The sequence below is a fragment of the Arvicanthis niloticus genome, chromosome 22 (assembly GCF_011762505.2).
Source record: "Arvicanthis niloticus isolate mArvNil1 chromosome 22, mArvNil1.pat.X, whole genome shotgun sequence".
Classification (NCBI taxonomy): domain Eukaryota; kingdom Metazoa; phylum Chordata; class Mammalia; order Rodentia; family Muridae; genus Arvicanthis; species Arvicanthis niloticus.
In genome coordinates this window covers 42,470,426-42,487,498 of record NC_133429.1, presented here as the reverse complement: position 1 = coordinate 42,487,498, position 17,073 = coordinate 42,470,426, and the positions used below count along the sequence as shown (strand labels likewise).

General features: G+C 42.0%; 1 protein-coding gene across 1 annotated transcript in view; it reads left to right on the top strand.

The window, feature by feature from the left end:
* Msrb3 (methionine sulfoxide reductase B3) overlaps positions 1 to 17,073 on the top strand; it is a 114,873-nt gene that overhangs the window by 31,257 nt on the left and 66,543 nt on the right. Inside the window, exons 3-4 of the mRNA XM_076920347.1 lie at positions 10,455 to 10,563; positions 12,346 to 12,423. Of these exons, the coding sequence (XP_076776462.1) occupies positions 10,455 to 10,563; positions 12,346 to 12,423 (187 nt within the window). The remainder of the gene's footprint in view (positions 1 to 10,454; positions 10,564 to 12,345; positions 12,424 to 17,073) is intronic.

Below are 17,073 nucleotides of genomic sequence, written 5' to 3'. Positions count from 1 at the left end.
ACATTTTATTTAGCAATCAAATTTTTTATGATTCCTTTTGCTGGAGACATCTTAATTTAAAGTTATTTAAACTAGATTATTGAGATACAGCAATAAAATGATAAGTAAGTGTATCATATAAAGTGTAGATACTTTGTGCCTTCTCATTTGAAAGCGACTATTTATTGGAAGGCTTAACATTTGTTAGAATTCCTTAATTTTCCCCCTTTATCTGTATTAAATAAACTCACACGTGTATCACTCATTTTAAAATGCTTCAAAAGTATTTACTCGGGAGTTAATGAATTAATAAATTATATATTTTCACACTTACACATATTAACTTTTATGATAAATACTTCCTTCAATATTACTTATGATTATACTCAGTCATGTGATTACAGAGAATGGGATATTTGAATAGAATATTTGAATTTTAGGCAAGCCAGGAAAATCTACCATTGTAAATATCTCTACAGTTGTAATTTTACCAGATTTTATTTTATTGCCAGAATACGTATTATCTCAGGATGACTCATTTTAGCTCAATTAATATTTTAATATCACTCATGTGATTTTGTATAACTTAACCTCAAGTTTCAGAGCCTTTTACTATATTTTTGGCACTGATGGAGAAACAAATTGTAAGTTATTCCTTACTGGTTTGTTTTTATGACCAGTTTGCTTTTGGGCCCCAGAAGTTTTCTTTTCTACCTTTTTAATTCCATGTTTTCAACTGTAAACTAAGAGTTATATAACATTATTATTATTATTATCATTACAATTAGAATTCTCAAGTGTTATATTAGCTGAAAATTTCCCAAACCTTGTATAGAACCTCAATTTCTTGCTATCCAAGAGAAGAAAGTAGAGAAAAAAACAAACAAACAAACAAAAACAACAAAAAAAAAAACCAAACCAGGGAGCAACCAGGTAAAGTCTGGAGAAGGTGATGGGCTAGCCAGGCAAAGTATTTCTTGTTGCAGAAAATGCTTGGATCCTGTAAAGTACCAGAAAGACTGAGATTTTTGACTGTTTGATTCACTGCTCCATTCAGACTAGAACCACGTCTGTCACATTATGGGCACCCGATGCATGTTTGTGGACCGGATAAATGTCGGTGAACAAGCAACATCATCTTACGCATCAAAACAGTGCCACAGAAAGATGGCCACTGAGGTGCAAGCTTTTATTAACTCTCAGATGAAAGGAATGATGCTTTCATGTGTCCGCATAGACACCCCCTCGTCGTTTAACTATGGAGGCAGGAGCAGGGTGAGAAGTGTCTTGTTGCTTTCTGCACCACATGTCAGGATGGCTTCCTGGGACGGAATTTCACACAGGACAGTGCAGGGTGTCAAAGGAGGAGGTAGCTGTACTTAGTGGGGAGTGGAGCTGGCAGGAGATGACCGTGTGCTTGGGGAACATGAGTTAGCTGTAGGCAGCACAGTAAGGTAACCCAGAGCATGGGGGTGCTGAGGAGAGAGTGTAGTGAATGAGTCAGGGTACAACTTCCGGGGCCTGGCTCATGTCAGGCGTGTGACCACATCAAGTAACTTCTTTGGGCATTAACTGCTTCTTGAGGGTTTTAGTCTAGAAGCTTGTCACTTTTCAATTTATAATATGAGGAATGTTAGTTTTCTTATTTACCCTGTAGACCAGTTATCAGGTGATAGTCCATATTACTATTTTCATTCATAATTTTGAATAGTCAGCTAGTCTTCATTAATAAATTTCATAATGGGAATTCTGCTTAAAAACTTCTGTGATGGGGCTGGAGAGGTAGCTCAGTTGTTAAGAACACTGGCTGCTCTTGCAGAGGACCAGGATCGGAGTCCCAGCATCGGAGTCCCAGCACCCACCAGGCAGATCCCAACCTTCTGTTAACTCTAGTTTCAGGGGATCCAGCGCCCTCTTCTGGCGTCTGCTGGCGCTACATGCATCCTACACAAACATTCAGGCAAAACACTCATACCCATGAAATAAAACAAATAAACCTTTAGGACCAACATCGTGATAAAGATATATGATAGTTTGGCAGTGTCCTTTCCCCTTTCTAGTGGACCATAGATAATGTACCACATTTTAAAATGTACAGTAATATAGGAGACTTTCTGAGATGGACCTCACAAAGAAAACAGGTAGATTCTCCTAACCCGATTTGACTATAGAAACCTCCCTCTTTCACTTCCCAAGAGGGTTAGTATCTCTTTTGGGAGTCAGTGTTTTATACAATACTCTCTGGCTCATGCTAGATCAAGTAGCCTCCTAACCTGACATCTAAAGAACCTTTATGCTAGTCCTTCGTTAGTCACGGTGAAAAGACTTGAACGTGGACCTCTAAAGGATCGAATAATTTCAAAGGAAAAATGTTCACTCCGTCATTATCATTTTTTATCACACTGACTCACTAAACAAACGTTACTGTAAGTTTGAAACTGATATCTGAGAAACGTGGCCACAGGTGACGAGAAGACATCTTTGGGGAAGGTTTGAATAGCAGCCATTGAGATGAAGACTCAAGTAAGTGAATAATAAGCAAGCCAGTTTCAGATCCACATTTGTTGTGCACTGACACAGCATTTGGTACAGGGAATGCCAAGGTAGCTAGGAAATATGTAAGCCCTCTCCTCTGAACAGCTGTTGAAAACTTCAGTAGAAGCCATGCGCCTTTTCTTGAGTTTTCTGTGTGAAAAAGAGCAATGTTAAATTGTATCCTTTTCTCCAGGATATCTCAGACTCCTCTGGGCTAATCAGTTAGCTATTCATCCTGCAGAAGTTGCAGACTTGGTTTTTGTCCTTGTACTTAAATTGAGACTCCAGTTTGATGTAAACCATGAGTTAATTTTGGAAACTTGAAAAAAACTGAGTTTTTAGGCGACACATTTTCTTTCTAGTGAAGTATATTCAAAGTTGTGTTTAAATAAAATTTTGCATGATTACCTAAGAGAGGGCTTGTTTCAGTGGGTGGTTACCTCTTATCTCTTAAGCAGACTGTAATCCTGAAGGGTGAAGCTGAAAAACAAAAGGTGGCGAGTATATTGTCTGCGTGTGCCTGTTTGTGTGTGTGTGCTCTCACATGCATACAAATCTTTTTGATTGCATGTAAAATGTTGAATTGAATTGAGCCTGTCTGGTTTTAATTTTTTTCCCCCTTTATGGGCTATGATGTTCAAGTAAAGACCCCTGCTAAAAATAAATAAATAAAATAAAATAAAATAAAATAAAACCAGAGAACTGCAGGTTTGTCAGAGTCTCACAAGCAATCAGATAGAATTAACATGAAGTGACTTTCTCTTCCACCACTGTCCTCAGATGATGGCAGTGCTTCAGAAATTTTTTTTTTTTTTTTTTTTTTTTTTTTTTTTTTTTTTTTTTTTTTTTTTGGTTTTTCGAGACAGGGTTTCTCTGTGTAGCCCTGGCTGTCCTGGAACTCACTCTGTAGACCAGGCTGGCCTCGAACTCAGAAATCTGCCTGCCTCTGCCTCCCAAGTGCTGGGATTAAAGGTGTGCGCTACCACTGCCCGGCGAGAAATTCTTTTTTAGTCATATGCTTTGCAAGCAAGAAAATGCTTTCAGGATCGAGACATGCCTTAAATATTTCTCTAAACCCTAAACTTCATGGTCCACATTAACAGCACATCATTGCTCCCAGAGTTTGCGTTAAGTTTTGAGGGGTTGATAAAGTAGTTTCTAGTTCTCTTGGGAATTTGACAGATGCTGATGAAACAATGACTGTATATGGGTTGCACAATTAAAAGTTTATAGCATACCAGTACATATAGACATGTAGAAGATGGCCTCTATCTCACGGTCATTTAGTGTTTTTAATGACTGTTACATCATGAGGAATGAACCTCTCCGTTGTCTCTGGTCAAGAAAGTCATACAGCTCCAGAAACGAGGCTTCACTATTATGGAAAGAATTTCCAGTCATCCTAATTTAGCCTGAGGTACCACGGAGTTGATGCTGGCCTCTCATAGTCCATGTACTCCTGTCTGCTCACATTAGGAAAAACAAAACATTCACATACTTCCCTCCTTGGCTTTAAAAATCACTTCTCAGATCCCAAAGTTTTGCTCTTTTGAGTCTGAACCTACACCTTTTCCTGCTTGGACAATTGGCGGCTTCATAAAATTGGCTGATACGGCTACAAATACTTCTTCTGTATAGTTGTTTATATGCATGTAATCCCACCCCACCTATCAGTCAGTTTTGGGGGTGGAACTTTCTTCCCTATTTGCATTTAATCCCACCCCGCCTATCAGTCAGCTTCGGAGGTGGGGCTTTCTTCCCTATTTGGGCCTTTCCTGGCACTTTGATCATAGACATTTGATTTCTATAGATATCTGTAATTTCTATACTGCAGAGACAGCTAGACATTGTCCCGGATGGGAAACATTTCCCGGGAAATGTTCAGGGTACAAATGCCCTGCGTGTTAGCTCCCTTTACGCAGAGCTCTGCACATGCCTCCCTAGCTAAGGGCTCAGGTTGTACTGACCTCTTACTGCTGCTGTGTGTTCCTTAGGAGGCAGGAGCCTTCCTTGATTTGTCCCGAACTCTCCCGTGCTCAACTGAAGTCTAACTCCCTGCAGATATTTAATAAGTGACTGTAGAGAGAACGGGTCACTATTAAGCTTAGAACTGTGTTTCTTGAAGAATTTACAAATTCTCTAGAATTCATTTCTAGGAGATGCCAGCAGTAGTTGGACCACATTGTATTTGCTCATGGAGATGTTACCCCACAGAACAAAGGAGCTATTAGCTGCCACTCAACGCTGGCAGAGGTGAAGCCACCTGGGTGCATAGAGTGGTAAGGAAAATGGGCCTCAAATGTCTTGTGAGCTGGCCTGTCCACTCTGCCAGTATAGAAACTGGAGGCCAATTTCATCATTTGGGACTGTAACTGTAAAATACATGGCATTATTTAATTCAAGAAATGTTATGATTCTTTATATTATGTGTTTTTAGGGCTTGGAGCATGGGTGAAGCATAGTTTAGTTTACATGTAAAAATTAAGGCCTTAAAAAAAATAAACTCAGTTGGGGTCTTGATTCTATGCTTTCTTTACTTATGGATGTCCCCTGCCATTACCTACAGGATTACCCTAAATGGGGAGAGGTGCCTGTGCGTCCCAGTGTAAATGCCTTGTTTAAAATGGCCAAAGGGTTTTGTTCTCTATGTTCATGCAACATTCATCTCCAACAAAACCCTCTACTGAGTACCTCTCACGTGGAGCTTGAGGTTGAGAAATGATGGTCTGGGGCCAGGCAGTGGTGGCCGCACTCCTTTAATCCCAGCACTTGGGAGGCAAAGGCAGGCAGATTTCTGAGTTCGAGGCCAGCCTGGTCTACAGAGTGAGTTCCAGGACAGCCAGGGCTACACAGAGAAACCCTGTCTCTAAAAAAAAAAAAAAAAAAAAAAAAAAAAAAAAGAAGGAAAGAAAGAAAGGAAGGAATGAAGGAAGGAAGGAAAGAATAAGAAGAAGAAGAAGAAGAAGAAGAAGAAGAAGAAGAAGAAGAAGAAGAAGAAGAAGAAGAAAACAAATAGCAGTGGTGTTTGTGCCACATATTTACACTTTATTCTAAAAGTCAGCTAGATTTAGTTTTATAATCTCCCATTTACAGATTCTACCACCCCTACACCTGAAATAAAATAGCTTTCCAACATGATAGACTCGTGTGAACTTGAACATTGAAGTTTACAGTAAAAATTAACATATACTCTAATTTCACACTGCCTGTCAACACAGCAGGAGGGTATTCCTTCACTAACGTCACCGTCTTAGTGAAGTTAAATCAGAACAGGATAACACATCTCATATGTATTATCTTGGGGACATAGTCAATACTTTCATCTTTCCCTAGTTCTAGAACAGAAATTCAAATTCCGAGATCTTCAGGTTTGGGTTTATTTGGATTTATTTTTTCCCACACTGACGTATAAGATGTATGGTTCGAGAGTGCTCTCAGCATTTAGGCGACAGATCTGATTCACTCTGTACAGGAAGTAGCGGGTTCTCACTGCATTTTGTAGATGTGGTGAGAGGCTTGCACAGGCTTGTCTCTGATGCTGAAGGACAGAGGAACAGCAAGTACTGGCTAAGGGTGGACATTGCTGGGGGCTGGAGAGATAGCTCAGTGGTTAAGAGCACTGACTGCTCTTCTAGAGGTCCTGAGTTCAATTCCCAGAAACCACATGGTGGCTCACAACTATCTGTAATTGGGTCTGGCGCCCTCTTCTGGTGTGCCCGAGTACAGCTACAGTGTACTCACATAAAATAAATAAATGAATAAATAAAATGAATCACATAAATAAATAAATGAATAAATAAAATAAATAAATGAAGAAAAAAAAATTACATAAGGGCGGACACGGTTGTTCTCTGCATGTCCTGCCATGACCACGAACTTTCTATACTTGTTTAGTGCAGGATTTTTTTATTTTCTTAGTTGAAGTTTATTACATAACTTGAGAAGAGAGTTGTTACCTAATGTTCTTACTCACAGAAACAGGTATACGATCTAACAACTGCATGTTTGAGTTGCTGTGTCTCCTTAATAAGTTATGTGATAACCAATCCTGTGAGCCTGGTTTCTGTCTGTAAAATGGACTTGTGCATCTGAAAGCATGTGTGGTGCAGAGTAGAGTTGAATCTTAGCACCGTCTTCTCCCTTCCTTCCTATTTTCTTCATTTTTTAAAAGGTAACTTGCTAGAAAAATGCTTTTCTGAGGGTATGATAGAAGAGAGTCACCAGTAGAGTACTGGTACACCCAGAAGCATCTAAGCTGCTAACTTTTAAACTGGATTTTAACTTCAGAATCCTCTGTGAGTCTGTACCCAGGGGCTGCTAAATCCCAGTTGTTATTTGTACAGAGGCAGATCTGATGAAACACTCATCCACCGTCACGGTTTGAAGCAGGAAGAACCAGAATGCAGACTCTGTTTTAGGGGTGTGTGTGTGTGTGTGTGTGTGTGTGTGTGTGTGTGTGTCTTAGGGGTGACCAAGCCTTGCTGTGTGGGATTACAGGTGTGGCCCTTTTGCATCTGGGTAGCTCCTGGAGTTTCAGTGCAACTCTACCCTTCAACAGCAACATGGAAGACATCTTGGTATAAAGAAAAAATACCCTGAGCATATTTCTGTATTTAAATACGTCTGGATTGGGTTTAAGATAGATCTGATCCATGTAACAATTACACTATAGGGAACGGGCTATGATTAGATACACAGGGGATAATATCATTCCTCTAGACGTACTGTGTTGCATGTGTGTGCACACCGACTCGTGCCTTCAAAGTGTGCTATTAAACATTTCAAGAAAGGGATATCTCTCTCTCCCTGACATACTTCTAGGCCAATTTAGAAGTCATTGAACAGATGTCGTCTAACACTAATGTTAAATTACCCTGTGTAATGAGAAAATTACGGTACCTAAGTGAAGAGAGTAAAGAGAAACCAGACACCCAATGAATGACGCTCAGATTTCAAAATGCAATGATGTCTTCAGAATCAACACGGGTACCGTGTGCCTTTAGCACAGTCAGTCTGGTAGGGAGCAGAAGACGGAGACAGAAGTGAAGCTTCTCTCTGTACATGCTAATGTTGTCTATGCTAGCAAAATGAATGTATCCGTACAGCTTTCAATTGTCCATTGTTGCTACTGAACACTGTGGTGAGACTTTTATTAAAATCTGACTAAGTTCTCATTGAGTTGTTTAATACAAAAACCACGGTAATTGTTTCTAATACGCATGCACTTCCTAGGCATACTTGAAATGCCTAATTATTTGGTGAGCACAGTAATGCCCGAAGACTAAAAAGTGTATGACGTCTGACCACTTTACACAATCACCAGCCCTTTCTCAGAGAATAAACCTCACTTACAGTTAGGAAACAACATTTATATTTGAGGTTGAGAAGCCAGGATGCAGGAAAATTTCTGCTAATTTGGAAGATGACCTTTACGTGCATCCAAACCAAATAATTTGTAGGCTGTGACATAGGGCACATTCTTCCAAAATTTGTGTGAATACTGCTTTCGTGGTTCTTGAAAGGCAAACAAAGAAAGCAGGGAGGAAAGCTTTCCCCCTTCCACCCATGATGGGGACTAACAAAGGAGTACCCGGGTCCCTTTCAAAGTTCACCATTAAAATGGGGTCTCCGCAGCACAGCTAATGAGACGGGCTCATGGCGGAAAACAATCTGTTTTTAAGAATGTTTAGATCAAAAGTAATTTCTAATCTATGAAATAGGGATTCTTCAATACCCCTCATTCACCAGTAAAGCTTTTATGTTTGTATTATTTACTTCAATCAGATGTTTTCAATTTACCACCCCCACCCCCCACCCACAAATACATGACAGGGTTCATCAGTACTGACTGACCAACAGTCTCATTCTTTTCCTTCAGAAAAGAGATTTTATTATTATTATTATTTTTGAGAGAGAGAATGAAAAAGAGAGAAACATCTTTGCCTAAGCGATTTGCAAGCATCTGTGCTTGAAGCTACTTTTTTTTTTTTTTTTTGAACACTCCTTAGTAAAATGACTCAAGGTAAAAAAGCAGAAAAGCATCCAATGTTAGGGAATTGCAATCCAATACCATGTAATTTAAACCTGCGGTTGCTTCTCTTGTACCAAATGACATACAGATGGGTGACTGAGCCCTCTCGACGTTGGGAACACAATTGGCCTTTTTGTATGAATGAACGTACATTAAACCCAAAATATTTTCAACAGATTTGCTTAATTCTGATTGTTCAGATCTTAATTATCAAGCCCTTTTGGGAACCAATAGTTTTAACCATGATAATTTGTCAGATTGAGTTTCCGATTAATGAACTTGGGGCCAAAATTAGCAGGCACCCTTCTAGCAAATAAATGAAAGCAAAAATAAATTTTAAGAAGTCTGTGAGGGAGGGAAACAGCAACTCACTCGACTCAGTGTGCCTGTTGTTTGAGAAAGAGGCCTTCTTCATTCAAGCTGAACAGGCACTTATCGGGAGACATTTCTGTCTAATGCCCTGGACAGCAGTAAGCGGGGTTTCTCACACCAGGGCAAGCCTGGTGTTAACTGCGGTTCAGCTAGGTGGGAGGCCCTCAGGGCTACTGGTGATGTGCCCTTAAGGATGGGGAGGTTGATAGAGGTCGTTGTGATGCCTGTGGGCCTGGCCAAGGTTATCTTCTGTTGGCTCTGGCTCACTCTCTCCCCAGCTCCCTGTTTTCTGGTGAAGAATCAGCCTTCCATCTAGGTGGCCCCTGGTTCTGGAAGCTGTTAGTCCTTCTTCAGTCCCACAATCAGGATAGCCGGTTAGTTAATTCTTGCCGGGCTTAACTTCAGTAATCTCATATTCTGTGTTAGGTGCCTTAAATGTAAACATTGGGAAAGGGTTTCCACTGTCAAGTCGGGAGAAGTTGAATTTCATATTCAGGATACCAATGCTAACTTCAAGACATGGTAGGGAAATCTCTGTGCCAAGGGCCATCTGCAGGCTGCTTTCCTTCTGTGATGGATGGCCAAGGAAAGAAAGGCCCGTTAGTGCACTGAGTAATGACTCTCCTGTCTTAGTCATGGTTCTTCTCAGTCACTTGCTCAGGTAAAATAAAATTAGTGCACACAAACAGGTGTTGTCTGAATATTTCACTGCAGACTGCATATATTGAAATAAAACTACACTTGCTGTCAATAACATTAGAATCCTTTTATCACTCAGATACTAACCAGGGGAATCCTCCCAGCCGAACTGTGCCAGGACAGCACAGGCCCTGAAGTAAAATCACACTCAGCTTCCGTTTGTCTGTATCTTTTTCTTCCTGCCTCTCCATCTCTGTTTCACTTTCTATCTCTGCCTTTGTTTCTCTGTCTCTGTCTATCTCTGTCTGTCTCCTCTCTCTGGAGTTCTTGAATCTCACTTTGTATAAGTAAATGCCTTCTCCTGAAGTTTCCTGGCAGTTTCTTGCTAGGCTGGTAAGACACAGGTTTTAGAAAAACATGCTTTTCTTTTGTTTTTGTTTTTTGAGACAGGGTTTCTCTGTCCTGGAACTCACTCTGTAGACCAGGTTGGCCTCGAACTCAGAAATCCACCTGTCTCTGCCTCCCAAGTGCTGGGATTAAAGGCATGCGCCACTACTGCCCGGCTGAATTCACCTTTTAAAGGGGGATTTCAAGGTATCAGGTGGCATAAAGGATGTGCCACAATCCTGCAAACAAATGCCTGGTGAGTTTCTAGTATGACGCTAGAAGCCTCTGCTATGACACATTGTTGCTGCTCTCCAGGAATCAGTTGGCTCTTTTAAGTGCATTCTGTTTGAACTTGGAGACCAGCTGCAGCTCAGGTAAGGCTTTGTAGTCCTTTAGGGACTCTCTGGTCATTGACAAGTAACTGTAGAGCCTGGGCTAGGGCAGCCAGCCAAAGCAAGGATTTAGGATTCAGGCTAACATGGCTCTTTCTCCCATTATCCTCTCTTTCCAGGGTCATGTAGGGACAAAAGGAACTATAAGGTGGTCTTTACCCAGCAGGAACTGAGGAAGCGGCTGACACCCCTACAGTACCATGTCACTCAGGAGAAAGGAACAGAAAGGTAATGTGTGCTGTAATAAAAGCGGGCAGGCGGGCAGGCGGGCAGGCGGGCAGGCGGGCAGGCGGGCAGGCGGGCAGGCGGGCAGGCGGGCAGGCGGGCAGGCGGGCAGGCGGGCAGGCGGGCAGGCGGGCAGGCGGGCAGGCGGGCAGGCGGGCAGGCGGGCAGGCGGGCAGGCGGGCAGGCGGGCAGGCAGGCAAGCACCACTTTCTTCTCCTCAGAGTCTTCTTCCCTGTTGATTATTTTAAAGAAACTATACATTCCGGCTAAGGACTGCAAACGACTGTCTTTGAAAAGGCTGGAGATGGCACTGTTGAGGTTAAGGCTGAGTTTTGTTTCGGCCTCACTCAGCGGACATGTTATCTATATAAAGCCGTGGGACTTTTGCTAAGGGCCTGTTTTTAGTTTACAATGAAATGTGTGGAAGCAATAGCGATTTGGGTACTTTTTTTTTTTTTTTTTTTTGGAAGACATCACAGCAAGGAAAACCATGAGGGATGTGGAGCTACGCCAGGAGGCTGGCATTTTGAAGGTGGCCATTGTAAAGTATAGACGTTTTGGCTGCAAAACGAAGGTAGCATAATTTAGTTCCTGTCCACCGTGCTCCGATTTCTTTTTGAAGCACATGTGGAGAAAGTATTTATTGGCTCATTTGTGGTTGGAATGTCAAAAATTTTCAATAACTGCCCTTGCATGGCTTTGGTCCTTGGAAGTTCGCCCTACATCCTGGAAAGGAAAAAAAAAAAAAGTTTGTTCACTTCCAAGACTGTTTTTAGTGAATAAAATAAAATCTCTCTCAGCTGATTCCAGCTAAAAAGTAACGTGCCAAGGCCCAATGATTTTGTTGTCTAATTTATACCACGGAGCTTGGCATGCGGCTGTAAATGTTACCTCTGATTCAGATTTATTAATGATGTAACTTTGTGTTTCCATTCATGAGCTGAAAGGGTTCTTTCCCACACAGCGGATCCTTGTTAACAGACACCAGGCTCTCCCTGTCTCAGACCCCACTGTTTACTGAGTTTACTAAACGCCGAGGCTCTGACCAGGTGTACCTTCCTTTACCAGCGGTTGGCTAGATCACAGCATACAGGACGACTGCCCGCCAATGTTGCGTGCATTGGTTAGCAAAATGATTTAATGCACACAAACAACCAGAGATTAGGTCATTCTTAAAAATTCTGTTTATAAAAAAAAAAAAATTGGACCTCGTAAAGAGAGCGAAACGATAATAGAACCAAGCTGCGCAGAACACAGCCTTTTTGTTGGGCTACACAGCTGATGTGTGTTAACCGAGTGACCTCCTCGTCTTCAAGATTGTTAACTTAGAAAAATATTCCCTTAAAGCTGCAATATTCCTTTTCAAACCAAAAAATAAGACCCCTTTCACTTGAAGACTTGGAACCTGCTACATTTTTCTGGTCCCCTCTTGCGTAGTGTGGGGTAGCAGAAATCTTAGGTAATAATGTTCTTCGTGAGACTCAAACAATGGGTGTTTTTTTTTTTTTTTTTTTTTTTTTTTTATTTGAAAAATATTCTAAGTATTACTTACTAGATGGCTTGATATGTTTTACTTAACCTGCACTAGTTTGGAGAAGTTATGTGCCCATATATATATTTATATATTTGAAGTATATTATATTGTTCAAGTTTCCATATGTTCTCATTTTAGGGCCCAAAACCCTGGAAAGTTTTACTAGAGAAATGTACTTTAAACCAATGTGTTCTATAAGAAGTAATACTGGCTTTGTTAACATTTTTGACGATCTGTTTATTGTTTATCAGTGCCTTTGAAGGAGAATACACACATCACAAAGATCCTGGAATATATAAATGTGTTGTCTGTGGAACTCCGCTGTTCAAGTAAGTGTCCTGAAAGCCAGTAGGCTTGGCTGGGTCACGTGACCACACACTCCTTGCTGCTCAGTTTCCTGTGAATCTTTCCTTTGCTGAACTTGATTCTATCTTTTTACATGTTTGTCCACTCCCTGAGAACAAGAATGATTGCAGACTTTCTTGGCTAATTCCTAGTGTGACAGGCTGGCTAATCTTATACTGTTCAGACATTTAAAATACCTAACATCACCTTTGTCCCTCTTCGGTAACTGTTGTCCTCAGCAGAGGTGTGAAGAAAACATCTCTTGGTAAACAGAGATATGCTTATTTACTGATCTGTCTACTTTCAAGTGATGCCCCTAAATCCATTTATGGGCCATTTTCCAAGTCACTCATGTACACCCTTCAGATTAAAAATTCATCCAGTGAGAAGTCTCTTTATACTTCTACAATGAAGGGACATGCTGAAAGTAAACATGAGGTAATAATGTCGTATATCTGAGTTTAACATTATTTTGACACTGGCCTAAAATCCTCTTTTTAAAAAAGATCCCAACACAATAGTGCAGGTACCACATAGACTTTTTGACCAAGACCGATAATTCTTGGTCTGGATAGGACAATCTAATCAAACAAGGACAATCTTTACCAAAGATGTTTTATCTGGGTGTGTAAAATCTCGGGATCCTTGTGTGTCCCATACATACAATTGCTGCCCTGGGGCAGTGAAAGCAGAAACCTTACTTAGGAGTGAGCATCCTTTATCTGAAACAGGATTAGGAAGTTCCAGAGAATAAATAGCAAACGAAGAATATAAAACACACTCTAGTTTGCCTGGTGTTTCTCTTTTAAGATACTTTCTGAAATAACAGGAAAATGGTAGTTTCCTTAAAAAACTTTTAAGAGTTCCAACTTTTCCCCCAATTACATAAACCCTTTTGCACGTTCCTGTTGGTTGACAATCTGTTCCGAATTCTTACTCTTTTTTTTTTCATGTTGAAAAACCGACCCTTCAAATTGTCACCCGTTCCCTGTCAGAAAACACACATCCTCATATTTCAACACCTTTAGCTTACGTCAAAATAGTTGACATAACACTTAAGACAGCTGCTGAGCCATGCTAAACTGGTTAATACCCCAACCGGTCAAAGCTGCCCACATCCCTTGGCGTTTTGTTTGAGATGCGCCACCTCTTTCCCAATCATGTGATTTCACTGAAGGAAAACTTACTGTTTTAAATAAGAAACAGAGCCAACTGTGAATGGAGAATTTAACCCTTGTGAGCGTTTGAATCTCAAACCCTGAAAGCGAGGCTCTTAAACTAACTCGAATGCTTGCAAGAGTCACATACACCTTCGTGGTGACCTTTGAGGTGACCTTTGCTGTGACACTCACGGTGATTCTGTGTCCATTTCCCCTAGTGTTCCTATCAGCTTCTGTTTTCTAAACTTTTGAGAAATCGGATTTAATTTTTCACTCATACTTTTGCTGGTTTTTTGTCATTCACTCTCTCTCGATTTCTCATCTACTTTGGGGAAAAGGACCCTGCTCCTCCGCCGCTGGAGATGGAGTACTTTATTGGCCTTGTACGGTTGTCTTCATGTTCAGAATGTTCAAAATGTGCACCTGAGTGCCCACGGAGATGCAGGGGCTACAGGGCATGCGCGGTTTTGAGAGACTAGGGTTTTCCCGGCCTGTCTTTCTTTGTGCACGGTTTGCCAAAACTGTGCATCTTGGGGGTCACTGGTTGGCTCTTCTTTCCATCTCATCTCTCCTGTGGTTGTTTTCTTCTCTCTCCACTTGGGGTGGTACGCGTTTCATCTTCCCAAATATTGCTGGAGTTTATTGTCCCTGGTTACAGTCTTCAGGCTCAAGCAAAAATGATAGTTCAAGGATGTATTAATTTTGAACACAAGCTCCCTGAAAGGGGAAAAACAAGCAAGCAAGCAAACATAAGAACTAGAGGTGGAAAACATCGAGGTAGCTTTGCAGGCTTCTGCCATGGGTCATCCGACCTCCCTTTGCTGTCTGTGTACATGCCTTTCTGTATGTGTATCCATTTTCTACCCAAGGACTTAAATGGGTCACCATGAGAACACATATTAGTGAGTTTATTCGAATAATAGATACTGAAACTTTGTGGGGTTTCATAGTTGTTTTGGGGGGGGGACAAGTCTAATTTGATGGATAGATATATTGGTGAAGACTGGGTTTGCAAATAAGTGCACGAGGTTGATTTTTCCACATATGAATGACGGAAATATGTCGGTCTGAGGTTTGGACAGAAGCATTTTAAACAGGTATAACAGAATACGAAACAAGTGGAAATTTGTCTTTTGCAGTTATTTACATTTCTGATAAGTTTTTAAAAGACACAAGGGGAAAAGTTATCAATCAGCAGGTCCAGGTTTAGGATCCACATAGTCGTTTGAACAAGAAAGTTTGAAGTATTTCAAGTTATAGGAGAGGTTTAGGCTAAGGAGGGGTTTGCTAGAAAGAAGTGAAAAAAAGAATACAGACACGGCAGGAGAGGTCATGTGTACACACACACAGCAGGAGAGGTCATGTGTACACACACACAGCAGTAGAGGTCATGTGTACACACACAGCAGTAGAGGTCATGAGTACACACACAGCAGGAATGTCATGTGTACACACACAGCAGGAGTGGTCATGTGTACACACACAGCAGGAGTGGTCATGTGTACACACACGGCAGGAGTGGTCATGTGTACACATGCAGCAGGAATGTCATGTGTACACACACAGCAGGAGAGGTCATGTGTACACACACAGCAGGAATGTCATGTGTACACACACAGCAGGAATGTCATGTGTACACACACAGCAGGAGTGGTCATGTGTGCACACACAGCAGGAGTGGTCATTTGTACACACACAGCAGGAGTGGTCATGTGTACACACACAGCAGGAGTGGTCATTTGTACACACACAGCAGGAGAGGTCATGTGTACACACACAGCAGGAGTGGTCATGTGTGCACACACAGCAGGAGTGGTCATGTGTGCACACACAGCAGGAGTGGTCATGTGTGCACACACAGCAGGAGTGGTCATGTGTGCACACACAGCAGGAGTGGTCATGTGTACACACACAGCAGGAGTGGTCATGTGCACACACACAGCAGGAGTGGTCCTCATGGCCTCTAGGCCAGAGACAAAACGGTCCTCCCCCTCTTCCCTCTCCTCCTCAGTTGTGCTCCTACTCTTCCTTTGGGGTAGAGAAGGAGAAGGTGTGATTACGGCCACTGCATGGCACACTGTTCGTGGCTGTGGCCGTGCTGTAGTGTACTGGACATTTGCCCTTTGGAACTTACCGGAAAGCTACCCTCTTCAGTGTTGGGGAAAACTGTGGGTAAGAAGGGACAGTTGACTGCAAAACCACCCAAGAGAACTGTCAGGGAAGCTGCAGGCACCCAGTACTGCTGCTCACAGCATACTGAACACAGTGGGCACTGTGGGAGCCAGGCACCCCAGAAGGTACTCTTTCTGCATCAGCTAAGCTCTTGGAACTCGAGTTTGCTGGAGAGACTTGTGAGGAAAAGCAGGCTCTGACTACTGAGGGAGCTTGGCATAGGAGAAGCTACATCTGAGGCAGGAGCCTGGTGCAGGAGCTGCCCATGTTACAAGAACTAGAAAGGGAGTTGTTGTAAGATCGGAGTTTTGGAAGCTGGGGAAACTCCTGGGGCAGAAGTAACGCACAGTGCTCCAGTAAAGAAGTCATCTTCCTCCTGCGTCTTCCTCCTGAGCCTTCACCTGGCTAAATGTGACATGGTGCTAGGTGACCAGGAAAATGTTCAAAGAAGTCATTGGAGCAAACAAGAAATGTGGATTTAGAAACGAGAGGCACCCAGTGGAACATCAACACAAAGTCTGTGTCTTCCTCTTCATCATTCTTTCTAGGGATGCCCTATCGCAAGTTTAAAGCCAACTAAGGGCACCAGCAAGTTGGCCATCTCAACACTAAGGACTCTCGGGAGGCAGTTCACCTCTTGCTTTGAATACGAGTCTAGAAAGCAGTGGCTGAGTGTCACGTGAGTGAATGTGTGCTTGTGGTTTTTGTAAGAAGGAAGGGGGTGAGAGATGAGAAGCAGACCAGACTTACTAGGAATGTTCTGAGGAAAGTGGCAAGGAGACATAGTGAGATAATGGACCTGGACGTGTCTAAATGCCCCTCAGACCTGGTGCATATACAGCAAGTAGATGTGTGTGTATACATAAGCTTCTCTTTAAAAAAATCATGTGTGTATGTATGTGTGTATGTATATGTGTGTGTATATGTGTATGTGTGTGTGTGTCTGTGTGTATCTGTATGTGTGCATGTGTTTGTATATGTGTGTCTCTGTGTGTGTCTGTGTGTGTGTATGTGTGTGTCTGTGTATGTGTGTGTATGTGTGTGTATATGTGTGTATATGTATGTATATGTGTCTGTGTGTGAATGTGTGTGTGTGTGTGTGTGTGTGTGTGTGAATGAAAGCACATACCATTACTTGCATGTGGGGGTTGGAGGACAACCTTCAACCTTGAGTGTTTGTCCTCATCTTCCATCTTGTTCGAGAGAGGTGTCTAGTTCTTCATTGCCATGCTTGCCACACTAGGTGGCACACAAGTTTCTGTGCTCTCCTGTCTCTGCCTCCCTTTTCTCAGGAGCACAGAC